General features: G+C 42.1%; 2 protein-coding genes across 3 annotated transcripts; both read left to right on the forward strand.

Annotated features, from left to right (window-relative positions):
- Positions 1–1,027: 1,027 nt before the first annotated feature.
- gpr78a (G protein-coupled receptor 78a) lies at positions 1,028–3,606 on the forward strand. The gene is made up of 3 exons (XM_035660588.1): positions 1,028–2,064; positions 2,211–2,324; positions 2,903–3,606. The coding sequence occupies exons 1-3, from the start codon at positions 1,391–1,393 to the stop codon at positions 3,144–3,146; spliced, it is 1,032 nt and encodes a 343-aa protein (XP_035516481.1). The 5' UTR covers positions 1,028–1,390; the 3' UTR covers positions 3,147–3,606.
- A 987-nt stretch (positions 3,607–4,593) lies between these two features.
- cpz (carboxypeptidase Z) lies at positions 4,594–12,725 on the forward strand. Of its 2 annotated transcripts, none has more exons than XM_035660350.1 (13): positions 4,594–4,922; positions 5,432–5,464; positions 6,068–6,119; positions 6,304–6,626; positions 6,731–6,946; positions 7,633–7,868; positions 9,588–9,749; positions 9,857–10,015; positions 10,155–10,290; positions 10,395–10,534; positions 10,638–10,737; positions 11,338–11,483; positions 11,813–12,725. In XM_035660350.1, exons 1-13 carry the CDS (start codon positions 4,829–4,831, stop codon positions 12,014–12,016), a joined length of 2,001 nt encoding a protein of 666 aa, XP_035516243.1. In that variant the 5' UTR covers positions 4,594–4,828; the 3' UTR covers positions 12,017–12,725. The 2 variants fall into 2 exon arrangements, with proteins under 2 accessions (XP_035516243.1, XP_035516244.1); XM_035660351.1 differs by having other exon boundaries at positions 4,595–4,922; positions 7,633–7,829.
- The last annotated feature ends 570 nt before the right edge of the window (positions 12,726–13,295 follow it).

A 13,295-nucleotide genomic window follows, 5' to 3' on the forward strand; every position in this document is an offset into this window, starting at 1 on the left:
GCAAAAAAGAAATTACAACAGTGTATATTGTTATGTGCCCACTGTTGATTCTTTCTCTGTGTGCTTTTTGTTCCTTAATTTAGACACTTAAAAAGACTTCCATAGTTGAATTCCACACATGGGATAACACTAAAAAAACACCTCTTATTATTATATCATAACCTATAACATAATAGTGTTGATGGGTATGGGTATAAGGAAAATAATTTTACACCTGGAAAGAGACTATAAGCTGCCTGTAAGACATGTCTGGGAAGGGGAAGGGTCAATTAATTTTCTATCATTCGCAACATGTCCCTTCCTCCCCCTTAATCTATTTTTTTTGTTCAGCCTCGGTTCCTTCTTCCTCTCATTACTCCTTGCTCTTTCCTCTCTCCAATCTGTATTTGTAATGTATTATGATGCCAACACAGTGTCTGATATTTTCGAAGAAGGTGTGTTCTTGATAAACACGTAGTGCAAATGGCTTCTTAGAAGGCCATCTTTGAGGATGATCAAACAAAAATTCCACCACTGAAGAAAGATTGATTGTGAAGTTCAAAGAGTTAAAAGCACCAAGAAATTTGGTGTTGCTATGAAGATGATTCTGTGTGTTGTGTGATCTTCACCTGATTGTTTTGGGGTGGGTGGGACTAATCTGTCCACTGTAGCCACAGCTCAATAACTGCTATTGGTGCTCAATTTTGATCCACTGGGAAGGTTGTTTTTAAAGGAAAAATATAATGTATGTCAACAAGAGGGATTGTGTAAACTATCTCTCTCGTCTCTCTCTCTCTTCTCTCCTCTCACACACACACACACACAACAAATGAATAATATTTAAAATTTTAAGCCATCACTCAGGGCTTTTGTGCAAAAACACATTTATATTTTAGTGGGAGACGTTAAACGTGTGTGCAAACACCATGACATCCCCATCTTTGATATTAACTCCTGCTTGCATGAATATTGTTCAAGCGTCACATGAGCCAGCGACCGACTGCACGTGCAGAGCGCACGGCACTGCCAGTAAGAGAGGAGGCGCCGGATAGTGCGCATGATCGAGAGTAAACACAGAGCACTTGGCGACCTGAAGTCATTATTTCACTTTGGACTAACCAGCAGGAGGGTAATTACTGGAGAAATGAAAAGACCATCAACACTAACTGAACCCCTAATTTAAGCAGCATATAATGGGTTTTAAAAGTGACTCATGCCACTGACAGGAAGGCTCGTTCGGGCATTTCAGCACTGGACAGCTCTCTCCGCCTATCTCGCACTCACAAGCGCGCTTCTTGTCTGTGCGCGGGCAAAGTGACCGTCCGTCACAGCCGGTGGGGGCACGGCATGGCGGCGGACTCTCCTCAGCATCCTACTCCCCACAGCTGCTGCTAACGCCGAGCCTCGAGAGATGAGCATACCGGAGTTCCTACTGGAAGTGTCCATCGTGGTGATCGCTGTTGTCTCGCTGTTGACTAACTTGTCAGTGCTGCTATGTTTCACCCAGAGCGCCGAGTTAAGAGCCCACGTGCCAGGCATCTTCATCCTAAACCTCTCCCTCTCCAACATCCTCCTCACTGTGTTCAACATGCCCACCACGTTTCTCGGAGTGGCCACAAACGCGAAGCCCATCGGGGACTTCTTCTGCCGAGCTGTCAGTTTTGCTGAGACTTTTCTCACCACCAACGCCATGCTGAGCATGGCCGCGCTGAGCATGGACAGGTGGATAGCGGTGGTGTTTCCACTGAGTTACTCCAGCAAGATGCGCCACAGGGACGCTTTTCTGATGGTGGCGTACTCATGGCTGCAGTCTCTCACCTTCTCCCTGACCCAGCTGCTGATGGACTGGGGAGGCTACAGCCACACTTACGCCTCGTGTACTGTTCATCTGGAAGGAGAGGGGAGGTCGCAGCTGGCCGCTTATGCGACCTTCACGGCCCTGTTCCACTGCAGCAGCTTTGCGCTCAGCCTCCTCGTCCTGTGCTTCTCCTACCTGAAAGTTTTGAGAGTGGCCAGGTCCCACTGCAAGAGGATAGATGTCATCACAGTGCAGACTCTGCTTCTGCTGGTTGATATCCACCCCAGGTAAAGCATACAACTTTGAGGCTGTTCAATTCTTGACTTGACTTGTTTTAGAATGTTGTGCAAAAGATGTTTTTTAATGCCACTGTTTTACATTATTAATGTTTTATCTGTCATGGCAAACATGAATGTCTCTTTGTGTCTGTCAGTGTGAAGGAGAGGTGTTTAGCTGAACAGAAGAAGAGGAGGCAGCGTGCCACAAAAAAAATCTGCATCTTCATCGGCTCCTTCCTCCTCTGCTTTTCACCCTATGTTATAACAAGGTAACACTCTGCTCTGTCTCTTTTCTTTATCACAGGCTATTATGCCAGTTGGTTTACTTCCCACATGACTTTTTGACCACATCAAACTATGTAACATTTCCTGTGTGTCTAATGTGTCTGTGATACAGTAATGGGTTTATATTGATTATTATGTCCTTTTTGGACATGTAACATGCAAACAGACTAGACACAATATTCTGAACATACCAATTTTCAAAAAATTGTCACTCTCAAAATCAGGTTAAATCAACATCCCAGAAATACAAAATTTCAACATAACAATAAAGAGGTTAGGGTAACATTTGTTCAAGGGATGTTGCAATGAATTTCATTATTCTGTGCAATTGTTCATATTTATGCAACCATTAAGTACTAGTGTCCACCCAATAGCTAACAGATGGAATTTAGTCACAATTATATTTTTAAAGTAATCGGCTAAAATATGTTAGATTAATTTAAAATATATTAGGACAGCTAATAGAGACCACCTACCAAGTTTCTACCCAAGTGTTTTTTTTATAGAAAAACATGAGAAAAAAAGTCATAACTGACTTCTTCTGCTTGTATTCCTCCTGCAGGTTGGTTGAGTTGTTGCCCTCTGTGCACATCCCCCGATACTGGGGCATCGCAGCCAGATGTCTGTCCTATGCCAAGACCTCCAGCGACCCATTTGTCTACTGTCTGCTGCGGCAGCAGTACAGGAAGGTCCTGGTTAGTATCATCAGTCGGGTTTGGAGACAGGATCGGTACTCGCTGTCTGTCCACAGTACGAGCAGCACACTGGACACCACAGACGACAACTGTATTGCCAGAATTACCTGAGCTTGATGTGCAAATATTTAAATGGTTCAACACCTGCGTCAGGGTCAGGGTCTCTGAAGAGCAGCAGGTCCACAGATGGAAGAGAGTCGGTGCTTGTCTCAAGCTGGACACCATCAACAGAGGGGGGACAGAATGTGTCTTCAGTGAGACCACATTGGGCTCTGATGTGTGCCAAAGGCCTTTTCACACTCCACAGATGGCTGTTTCCACAGGGCGTGTCAGTTTGCCTGCTGAGGCATTTCCAAGGACACATCGTTTATTACTATTATTAATGTAAATGTATGGTTGAAGAAACCTTTAATTTCTTAGGAAGTGGTCTTAGTGTTTCAGTAAAAATCCTGCAAAAATGTTTTATTCTGTTTTTGAAGCTTATTTTTTAACACAGAGTGTAAAAATAGGCGTGAGGATGTGTGAAGATTGTTACATCACAGCAAAACCACAGATTAAAGAATTAACTCCATTGCCACAGACACACTTTGAGTCTATTTATGAGTGAATCATTGCATTCTGGTAATTGAGATACTGTAGGTAATTTGAAACATTGTTGTGTTGTAGCAGTGGAACTTTTCTGAGCTGCAAGACTGATTTTACTTTTCAGATTTGTCTCATTTGAAGGATGCCCGATGAAGGTAAAGGATCCAGTATTTCACAAGAAGAAGAAAATAGACAAAAGTCCATTTCTGGCAAAGGATTTAAAGGACCAGTGTGTAGGATTTAGAGGCATCTGGCCGTGAAGATGCAGATTGCAACCATTTGAATACAGCTCAGCCTTCCAAGCATGTAGGAAAAAACTATGGTGGCTGTGAAACTTGCAAAAATGCAAAAGGCCCTATCTAGAGCTTTGGTTTGTCCACATGGTTGTTCAATTTGGCGGACTCCGTAGAAGACAATCCACTCCCTCTGTAGATAAAAACGGCTCTTTCTAAGGTAAAAAGCAAACACAAAATAGTTCTTATTTTTAGGTGATTATCAGGAATTAAAACATACCTATGAATATGATATTCAATCCCTACCATTATATATATTTATATATCTTAAATGTTCCACACTGGACCTTTTATCACCTGGTGACCCCTCATATTTATTTTGGGACCTTCTGGGGGTGTCCAACCCCTATGTTGGGAACCGCTGCTGTATACCCATGAAAAATTCCTATAATAATCTAATAATAGATGATAATGTTGGGAACCGCTGCTGTATACCCATGAAAAATTCCTATAATAGTCTAATAATAGATGATAATTGCAAGAGTGAAACAGCGAGGAACCTCAAGGTCGCAGACGTTTCAAAGACTAATGGCAGATATTCTCACACTGAACTGCTGAACAGGCTCAGCAGCAGCCCTATTCTGTCAAACAAAAACAGGCATGAACTTCCCTCACTCCCACCCCCACAAGCCACGTTTCTTCCTCATGTCCCCCCCTCTACACACACACACACACACGCTGTGCTGTGCAGTGTAATATGATCGGCGCTCACTCGTAACGCACAGCAGTGAGCCATAATCCTGGCGCGCCGTACTTTTTTCGGGTCAGGGATGCTCCGAGCAGACAAAGGAAGGAGGTTCCCGTGCTGTGGGTGGTAATTATCATCCTGCCTGGAGAACGGAAAAGTTGCAGCTTCAAACACACACTGCCACATCACACACCGACGCTGTGAAAAGCAGCTTACTTCACTCCAACATGCGTTTAGGACTTTCCGTGCTGTTTCTTTCCTTGACGAAAAGTTGCTGGTGCGCCCCGCAGCAGACTTGCCACCCAGGAGACGAGCTTTTAGGTAAGGTCACCTCGAAACAAATGGTTCGCAGAAATGTGGGTACTGTATGAAAGCCAGGCTGCAATGCGCGATGCGTAGAAAACTTTAAGACCCATTTGAATGAGAAATATGGACGATTTAAGACAAAAAAATTGATACTTACTTATATTAAATATTTAATTTAATTTAAATATTAACAGGGAATATGCTTTTTTCATTTACATGCTGTAAATAATGCTTGGAAATAACCAGTTATACCGGTTGCTTATTTTCCCTCTTTATTCTCTCAGTCTTGCTTATATAGTTGTAAAAGGCCTGTAAAGTTTATTTGCCATGACAATTTGAGCATGACCTCATGTTGTAGACACATTGTCACCTGCAGGTTTTTTCAGCCTCGTCATAAACAGTAATAAAGCAGAGTCCCTGCTTTGGCTCGTCTCTTTGTTTTTGAAGATGTCGCCTCCTAGCGTTTTATTTGTTACCCACTAATGCTTCTTTATGTGTGTCGCTCGGCTTGTGTTCTCTGACAGGAAGATGCAGCAACAACGCTTTTGAAGAAAAACGTACGTGGCAAATTCATTTCACCTTGTGCAATTTAGGGCATCACATTACAATACATTAAATCATATCTGTAGATGGATTTTGGAGACCATATTTTATACTGCAGGTACAGAAAGGGATCAGAGCTGTAAGCTGTAAGATGGCATGTTACATAGAAAAAGAGGACTATGGATGAGCTTTCATGCCATGACCTGACCTTCAGGGCTGGAAAACCAAACTATTTGAAATACCAAGCGCCACTGCAAGATGCAACAGGCCTCCTTTCCTGATAGCCAGTTGCTCAGAGAAAAGTGAGCTGTTGCACTCCAGCACTCAAATCCTTAGTGGGAGGATTTATGGAGTTTCAAAATACTGTACTTTTCCGTTTGGAGCCAGCAAGTGCTACACCAGCCCAAGGTGTAGCATTTTAAAAAAAAATTGATAATATTTCCTCTCTTAAAGACATGACAGATCTTTTAGCATGAGCCATAAAAAGATGAAGCACTTTTGAGTCCAACTTTTATTCTTGATCCAGCAGTAAAATTACAACAACCAAAGAAAATCTTTTTTTACTGACTAAACTATAAATGAAGTTACCAGCTTTCTCTGCCCTCTCTCTCCCACAGCTACCTGCTCAGAGATTAACCTGGGCTACTGTAATGATATGGAATACTCTAGGTGGGTTGTAGAGGTTGGTAATACTGTGGACGAGGCAATCACGCCCGATTAAAACTTAAACCATACACACTGTGCATTTTAGACCATTGCTGTTAATCTTTTGATTTCAGTTTTCTTCACAAGTTCCTCACAGCTGATTGTGGGCATTATGTTTGACAACTTTTGATTAATGCTGCCCCTCCAGAACCATGTTTCCCAACATCCTTGGCCACCGAAATCGCTTTGAGGCAGAGTCAGGGGCAGAGTACCTCCTCCTGAGCGTCATCCATGGCCTGCTGAACGGGGAGTGCTCCCCTGAGATACGTCTCTTAGGCTGCTCGGTACTCGCCTCTCCCTGCCAGAATGACAAGATGATCAAACCCTGTCGCAGCACATGCGAGGCACTGCGGAAAGACTGTATCCATGCCTTTGAAGCCATCGATATGGCGTGGCCCTACTTCCTAGACTGTGACCGCTTCTTTGCCAGCGAACAGGAGGGCTGCTTTGACCCGCTGGTAGGGCTGAAAGGTAAAAGTCACACTGTTGTGTTGTACTGTTTGGACCAATAATTCTCCATGAAACAAACACAGTATCCTTCTCTCCCTCGATAATTCCTGGTATCCCTCCTCCAGCCAGACAGGAGCTAGCAATGTCCAGCCTCTCTCCTGAAGAACCCAGCACCATCATTCAGTTCACCTACACATCTAACACCCAGATGTACAGCTTACTGAAGAGAACAGCAGCCAAGTGCTCCCATATCGCCAATGTCTACAGCATTGGACGCAGCACAGAAGGCAGGGATCTGCTGGTTATTGAGTTCACAAACAACCCAGGACAGCACGAGCTATGTGAGTAAGGAAGAGTGGGGTATATTCATTTTGTGATAATGTTAGTATCGTGTAGCCTTGTAATTACATTATTGATGTTACATATATATCGATTAGAATTACTAACACCCATTTTAAAACCTGCATCAACCAATTTTTGGGGCACTGGAAACAAGCTGTAAACACAACACTGACGTAATATCACCTTAATGTTGATATGGTGAACTACAGTAGTGAGCACATCTAGCAGATACTCTTGTGTTTATGGACAGCTGGCAAATGTATGTCCAATATTTATTCTCCTTTTCTGGTCTCTTTATTTAATGCTCCACTATGTTCGTTAGCTATGTTGCTCCCTTTGGTGCTAGGCTAAAGTGTACAGTGAGCTTATCAGTGTATTTTTGTTGAGTGCTAGAAACAATGCTAATGAAAGCAGTAAGAGTGAACCAAAACAGTAAAGTTGCAGGTCCAAAACAGGGCTAAAAGGAGAGTGAATGTCAGACTTACATTTATCAGGTGGACACAAATACAACTCCAAATGAATGCTAATGTTGCTTTGTGTCTGCTGGATGTGCAAATCAGCGAATCACTTTCTGAAGAGATAATATGTAAAAAATTATGGTTTAGGCTTGTTCCGCTGCCCTAAGTGACCAAAAAAATCAGTTGATGCAACTTTAACCATGTTTGTTTCTGTCTGTAAACCATAGTGGAGCCAGAGATCAAGCTGGTGGGAAACATGCATGGCAACGAGGTGCTGGGCCGCCAGCTGCTCATCTACCTGGCCCAGTACCTGTGCTCAGAGTACAATCTGGGGAACCAACGAATTCAGGCCCTCATCAACAACACCCGCATCCATATTCTGGCCTCCATGAATCCAGATGGTTATGAGCTGGCCGCCTCAGAGGTAGAGGATAACAATGACCCGGAGCTCAGCAACCAGGAAGTAAATATTGTTAACAGAAAAAAAGACAAACCGCCATTATCCGTTCTCAATCCACTGTCTGTTTAACTTAAGGTGTGGAGGTGGAGGAATGAGGTACTCTGCTGAGGGAGTTTGAGGGTTTTTACAATGTTGTTTGTGGGTTGTGAAATGGAACACCATGGAGCAACATTATAAAGTAGTTGTAGCTGTGTATTTCATGAACATAGAGGCTTTGTTAGTTTTAAAACATCTAGAAAAAGAACACATTTTTCTTTTACCACAATGTACTGAAGGATAAAGAACGGCCTTCGCTGCTCTAAGAATGTCCTTCATGTTGTTAGAAACTGATCAAGACTGTGGGTAGGCCTACTCTGATTGTGCTATTATACAAAGTAACTTAAACAAGAAGACAAGCAGTAATAAATCAGTCATTTTGGAAAGCTGCTGGTAGATTTAGAGTACTCAAGCCTTCCACCTTCTACCTGTCACCCTATTTTCTACTAACCAGGCCATTCATCACTAATCATCACCTTACTATCATGTTTAGCTATTATAGACTGCTACATTGTCATCCCTTGAGCCTTTTAATGCTCAGTATAACAACACTGACACTGACTGTCACTGTGCCTCTAACAAACACTGCATGCATGGATGCTGTAGGCTGATTATGTGTATGTAATACAGGTCCCATTGTGGTGTCCACTATGAAGATCATCATTGCCTGTGTATGTAATATGCCGTGAAATTTACTCTGTAGCTTAATATATACTACTCAGAGAGAGACATTTTATATACAGACTGATTGCACCACTCTTAGCAGCTCACAATACATACATGGTTGAAACATTAATGTTCCAGTGTGTAACATTTAGGAGGATCTTTTGGCAGAAATGGAATATCATATTCATAGGTCTGTTTTTATTAGTGTATAATCATCTGAAAAAGAGAATTGTTGTGTTTTCCTTACTTCTGAATGAGAAATTTTTTATCTACACAGGGAGTGGGTCCTCGTCCGCGGAGTCAGAATGTGCAAACCAAACACTGGCTCTAGATAGGGCCTTTGGCTTTTTACTGTTGTTTCTCCTACACACTTGGAAGGCAAGCTCTATTCAAATGGTTGCAGTCTGCAACTTCATGCTACTTAATCTTACGCACTGGTCCTTTAAATGAAGTGTGCAGCGTATTGTACCCTTTTATTATCACATGTAGAACTTATTATGTAGACAAAACTGCTTTTAATTCTTTCATATTATGCATACTGCATGTATTATAGTATTATACTTAGTTCATCAAAGAGCAAATTGAAATCTCAAACTGTTCCTATATTTGTACTGTATATGGCAACATATACATATTGGTCTATAATATGCAACAGTTTGCATAATCCAAAAATCCCTTTGTGATTGTTTGGATGGCTGGATAGATAGATAGATAATAAATTATATGTATTTGCTGCTCCCCTCTAATGTAAATGAACAACGGTTTCCTCTTATAATTTGCTTCTCATAACGGATACATGGTCTTGTCTACATGTTAACAACAGAATAAACATAGGTAGTCTAACATGTTCCTTCTTGTACTTGTACTTGACTAATATTCATCAAATTTGCTAAATATTTTCTTCCCATTATCATTGCTCCTACTAATGTCTACACATCATCCTCTTTTTCATCGTTGTCATCAATATGAATAATGATACACTTTTTGATACTCCTAGCTGTTTGAACCTAAATTTTTCAGGGTCACTTGTTGAATGGATGGACCAATGGACGGACCAATGCCCAGAATATTGACCTCAACCGCAATTTTCCGGACCTCACCTCCGTTTTCTACCGGAACCGGCGCAGCAGGCACTACCGCATTGACCACATCCCAATCCCTGATGCTTACTGGTTTGGCAAGGTGAGGGGATAGTCTTTATTAATCAGATTTATGGACAATTATCCTTATTAGAGACAGCATTTCAGCTTTAAATCCCAAAATAATACAATCCTACCTTCGGGCTGTAGGTGGCACCAGAGACCTATGCAGTGATGAAGTGGATCAGGTCACTGCCCTTTGTTCAGTCTGCCAGCCTCCACGGAGGGGAGCTTGTGATCTCCTATCCCTTCGACTTCTCTAGACACCCACAAGAAGAGAGGATGTTCTCACCCACTCCAGATGAGCAGGTATGGAGGGAGGAAAGATGTCTGAATTGCTGAACTGTCTGAATTGCTGAACAGTCATATTAATGGTTGCTGGAAAATGTGCAGCTGGATTGTCCTATTCCCTCTCTCACCGTACACTTAATAATCTCTCCGTCCTCAGGTCTTAAAGCAGCTGGCTCGTACCTACGCAGACGCCCACGCTACCATGTCAAACAATGACACAGAGAGGTGTGGAGCCTCCTTTTACCGAACTAGGGGCATCATCAATGGGGCATTGTGGTACAGTTTTGCTGGTGGTGAGATATAACACTTTTACTTGAGAGAGCCATTTCTACATTAAATTTTTTCCATACCATATATTTCTTGTGAGGGGCTCATTATGTACATGTCTCCATTGCAGGTATGTCAGACTTCAACTACTTGCACACTAATTGTCTGGAGATCACCGTGGAGCTCGGCTGTGACAAATTCCCCTCAGAGGCCGAGCTCTACCCAGAATGGAAGAGGAATAAGGAAGCTCTGCTCAGTTTTATGGAGTCTGTAAGAAACCTGAGAATGTACATATTTAAAAAAAAATTGGAAATTGGAATAATGGAAGGATGAATAATTGACGATGAAAGTGTGGCTCCTTGTCCCTGAACAGGTCCATCGAGGGATAAAAGGAGTAGTTAAGGATGTTGATGGAAATGCAATAAAAGGTGCAACTATCTCTGTCAGAGGGATTAGGAAAGATGTCACCACAGGTAAACACAATCCTGCATGGTTACATTTCCCAGTTAGTATTGTAGGACAGTAGTATGTTCATTTTTTGTTGCTGTTTATTGGATCCCTCAGGAAGTTGGTGTTATGGTGTAGCTGTGAGGCATATTCTGCCAAGTTAAACTTGGCTATCAAACATTTTTAGCCATACTAGTAAACGTTCATGTCCCCCTTGGGATGAATTCCCTTAACTTTACCTTTAGCATCATCATCGGTTCAAATTGTAATTGTGTCAAGTACTCTATTTGGGGTTATTCTTATGTTGCAAAGTATGTTTCCAGTTTAAGGGTCAGGGGGTTAGGGTACTTGGTGATATGCTACCATTTGGTATTTTACCCAAATACCTGCAAAAATAATGATATGCCCATCAGCTGTAATTTGTTTTTTGTGCTAATTAGCAAAAATTACCATGCTGACACTTAAACTTGTAACCGCTGTGGCCAAGTTCAGCCTCACAGATTTGTTTATATGGACATTCTCCCCTTTACTACGTCCCTTCTTTCATTTATTCGACCCCCTCTCTGACATGTTTACTGTTTTACCCTGTTCTCCTTCTACTCTTCCCTCTCTTCCCCTCCCCCCAGCTGAAGATGGAGACTACTGGCGGCTGCTAAACCCCGGTACTCACATCATGACAGCCACAGCCAAGGGTTTCTCCAGGGTCAGTAAGAGGGTTCATCTGCCTTACAACATGAACAGAGCTGGACGTGTCGACTTTGTCTTGGAGAAGGTTGGATCTTTGTCTTCTTTATGCTGTTCAACCAATGCTATTCAAATATCCTTCTTTGATCATACTTTCTACTCATGCATGGATTAGTTTTAGTTTTAATACATTTATTTGTCAGGGACCATGTAATGGCCAATCATATATCCAAACATACATTCAAACCATTACACCCAACAACTGTGCAATATATATAATTAATCATTTTCATTAATTAATTTGCAGCAGGAGTTATTCCACCTTAATAGTCTTAAATTATAAGACAGATTGTACAAAGGCAGAGCTTATTTTAAGGGTGCTCTCCATCTTCACCGCTTCCCTTGTCCTGCCTCCAGGTTCCCGTGGAGCCCGATATTGACGACCACCTCTTCCCCACAGTAGACACATGGGATCGATTCGACCCCTACAATCAGTTTGAGCGCTACACTGAGCCAGACGTAGGTGAGGGAGCGATAGAGCGGGAGGAGAAACCATGGTGGTGGAACTACTTCTCCCAGTCTGGCATCTCTCCTCCACACTGGCTGCTGCGAAATGTCTAAAGGCATTACAGGACAATAAAGATCCCAGCATACCACTGGGAGACTGGTGATGGACAGGCCCACATCCAGTCTAACCCAGCGTCAGAGGCATCTACGTGGCAGGAACTGTACAACTGAAATCAGCAGTACCTAAATAGAGTTCAGTGCTTCCTAAAAGGATGTGAATAGACTTTTTACCATTGGGAAACAAATTCAAATTCTGGTCTGTAAACGGAGTTTTGGCCAATATTACTTTGCAGCTGCATTTAACTTGTAGAGTTAAGTAAAAAATGGAACCACTGGGAAGTGAATGAGTTACGGATGCATATCAATGGTCTAACTTTTGTAGATTTTTTACAGTCAAAAATAATGGTATGCACTTATTTGAATATTGTGGTTACAGATTACAATTTCACATGTGATGGCAGCTGCATAAAATGTCTTTGTGCACATTTTTTAAAATTGAGTGGAGTAAAAATTTCAGATTTGACTTTTATGAAAAAAAGGTGATAACAGGTGATTTCCCTGTATGTTTTAGCCACATTTTACGCATTATCTGAGGCATAAGTGCTACAGTCAAAATCTTCTGGACCTGTAACAGCATCTCATATTGAGCACCACATTCAAGCTTGGATTAGCAGCAATAATGTGCCAATTGTGATCAGTAGAAATTCTTGCTTTGTTTGTTTTTCACAAGCATGAAAAATATATATTAAATATTCGTGCCATATGTTCTTTCATTTTTAAATTTAGAAATGATTAAGTAATATATTTCCGAGTTTAAGGCCCCGCTTGTTTTACAGCTTTTAGGTTGAACCTATATTGAGAGGTTATTGTAGCCTTTGATCACCAGAGGGCGCCCTAGAACATGCAATGACAGACTGTATGCCAATTCTACAGGATTCTATGGAGCTTAAACAACGTCGACAGGGTAAAGAACCTCAAAGAACTAGCTGCCAATCACAATAAAGCTACGCACGGTCGTACCTGGAAGGCGCCAGAGGATCGGCACGGGGCGCGCTGGGGCTTAGGCCTATATGTAGGCCTAATTAAAACAAACGGGTGTGTTCCGCGAAACAGCTCTTTAATGGGATGAGGAACTATCGACCTTCACTTGAGACCATGTGGACTGAAATCCACAAACTAGGACCAATTTCCACTCTTGGGAGGTGGTGTGATCAAGACAGTGCGGTTTGGGGCTGGGAAGAAATCACATGATTAATGACATGAGGAGTACAAACGCCCTTTACCAGTATATATACTAGAGGACTAATGGTACACATCATTGACTTTAATTTGA

This window comes from Morone saxatilis, unplaced genomic scaffold (assembly GCF_004916995.1).
Source record: "Morone saxatilis isolate NCDOM2014 unplaced genomic scaffold, NCSU_SB_2.0 Contig17, whole genome shotgun sequence".
NCBI classification, from domain to species: Eukaryota; Metazoa; Chordata; class Actinopteri; family Moronidae; genus Morone; species Morone saxatilis.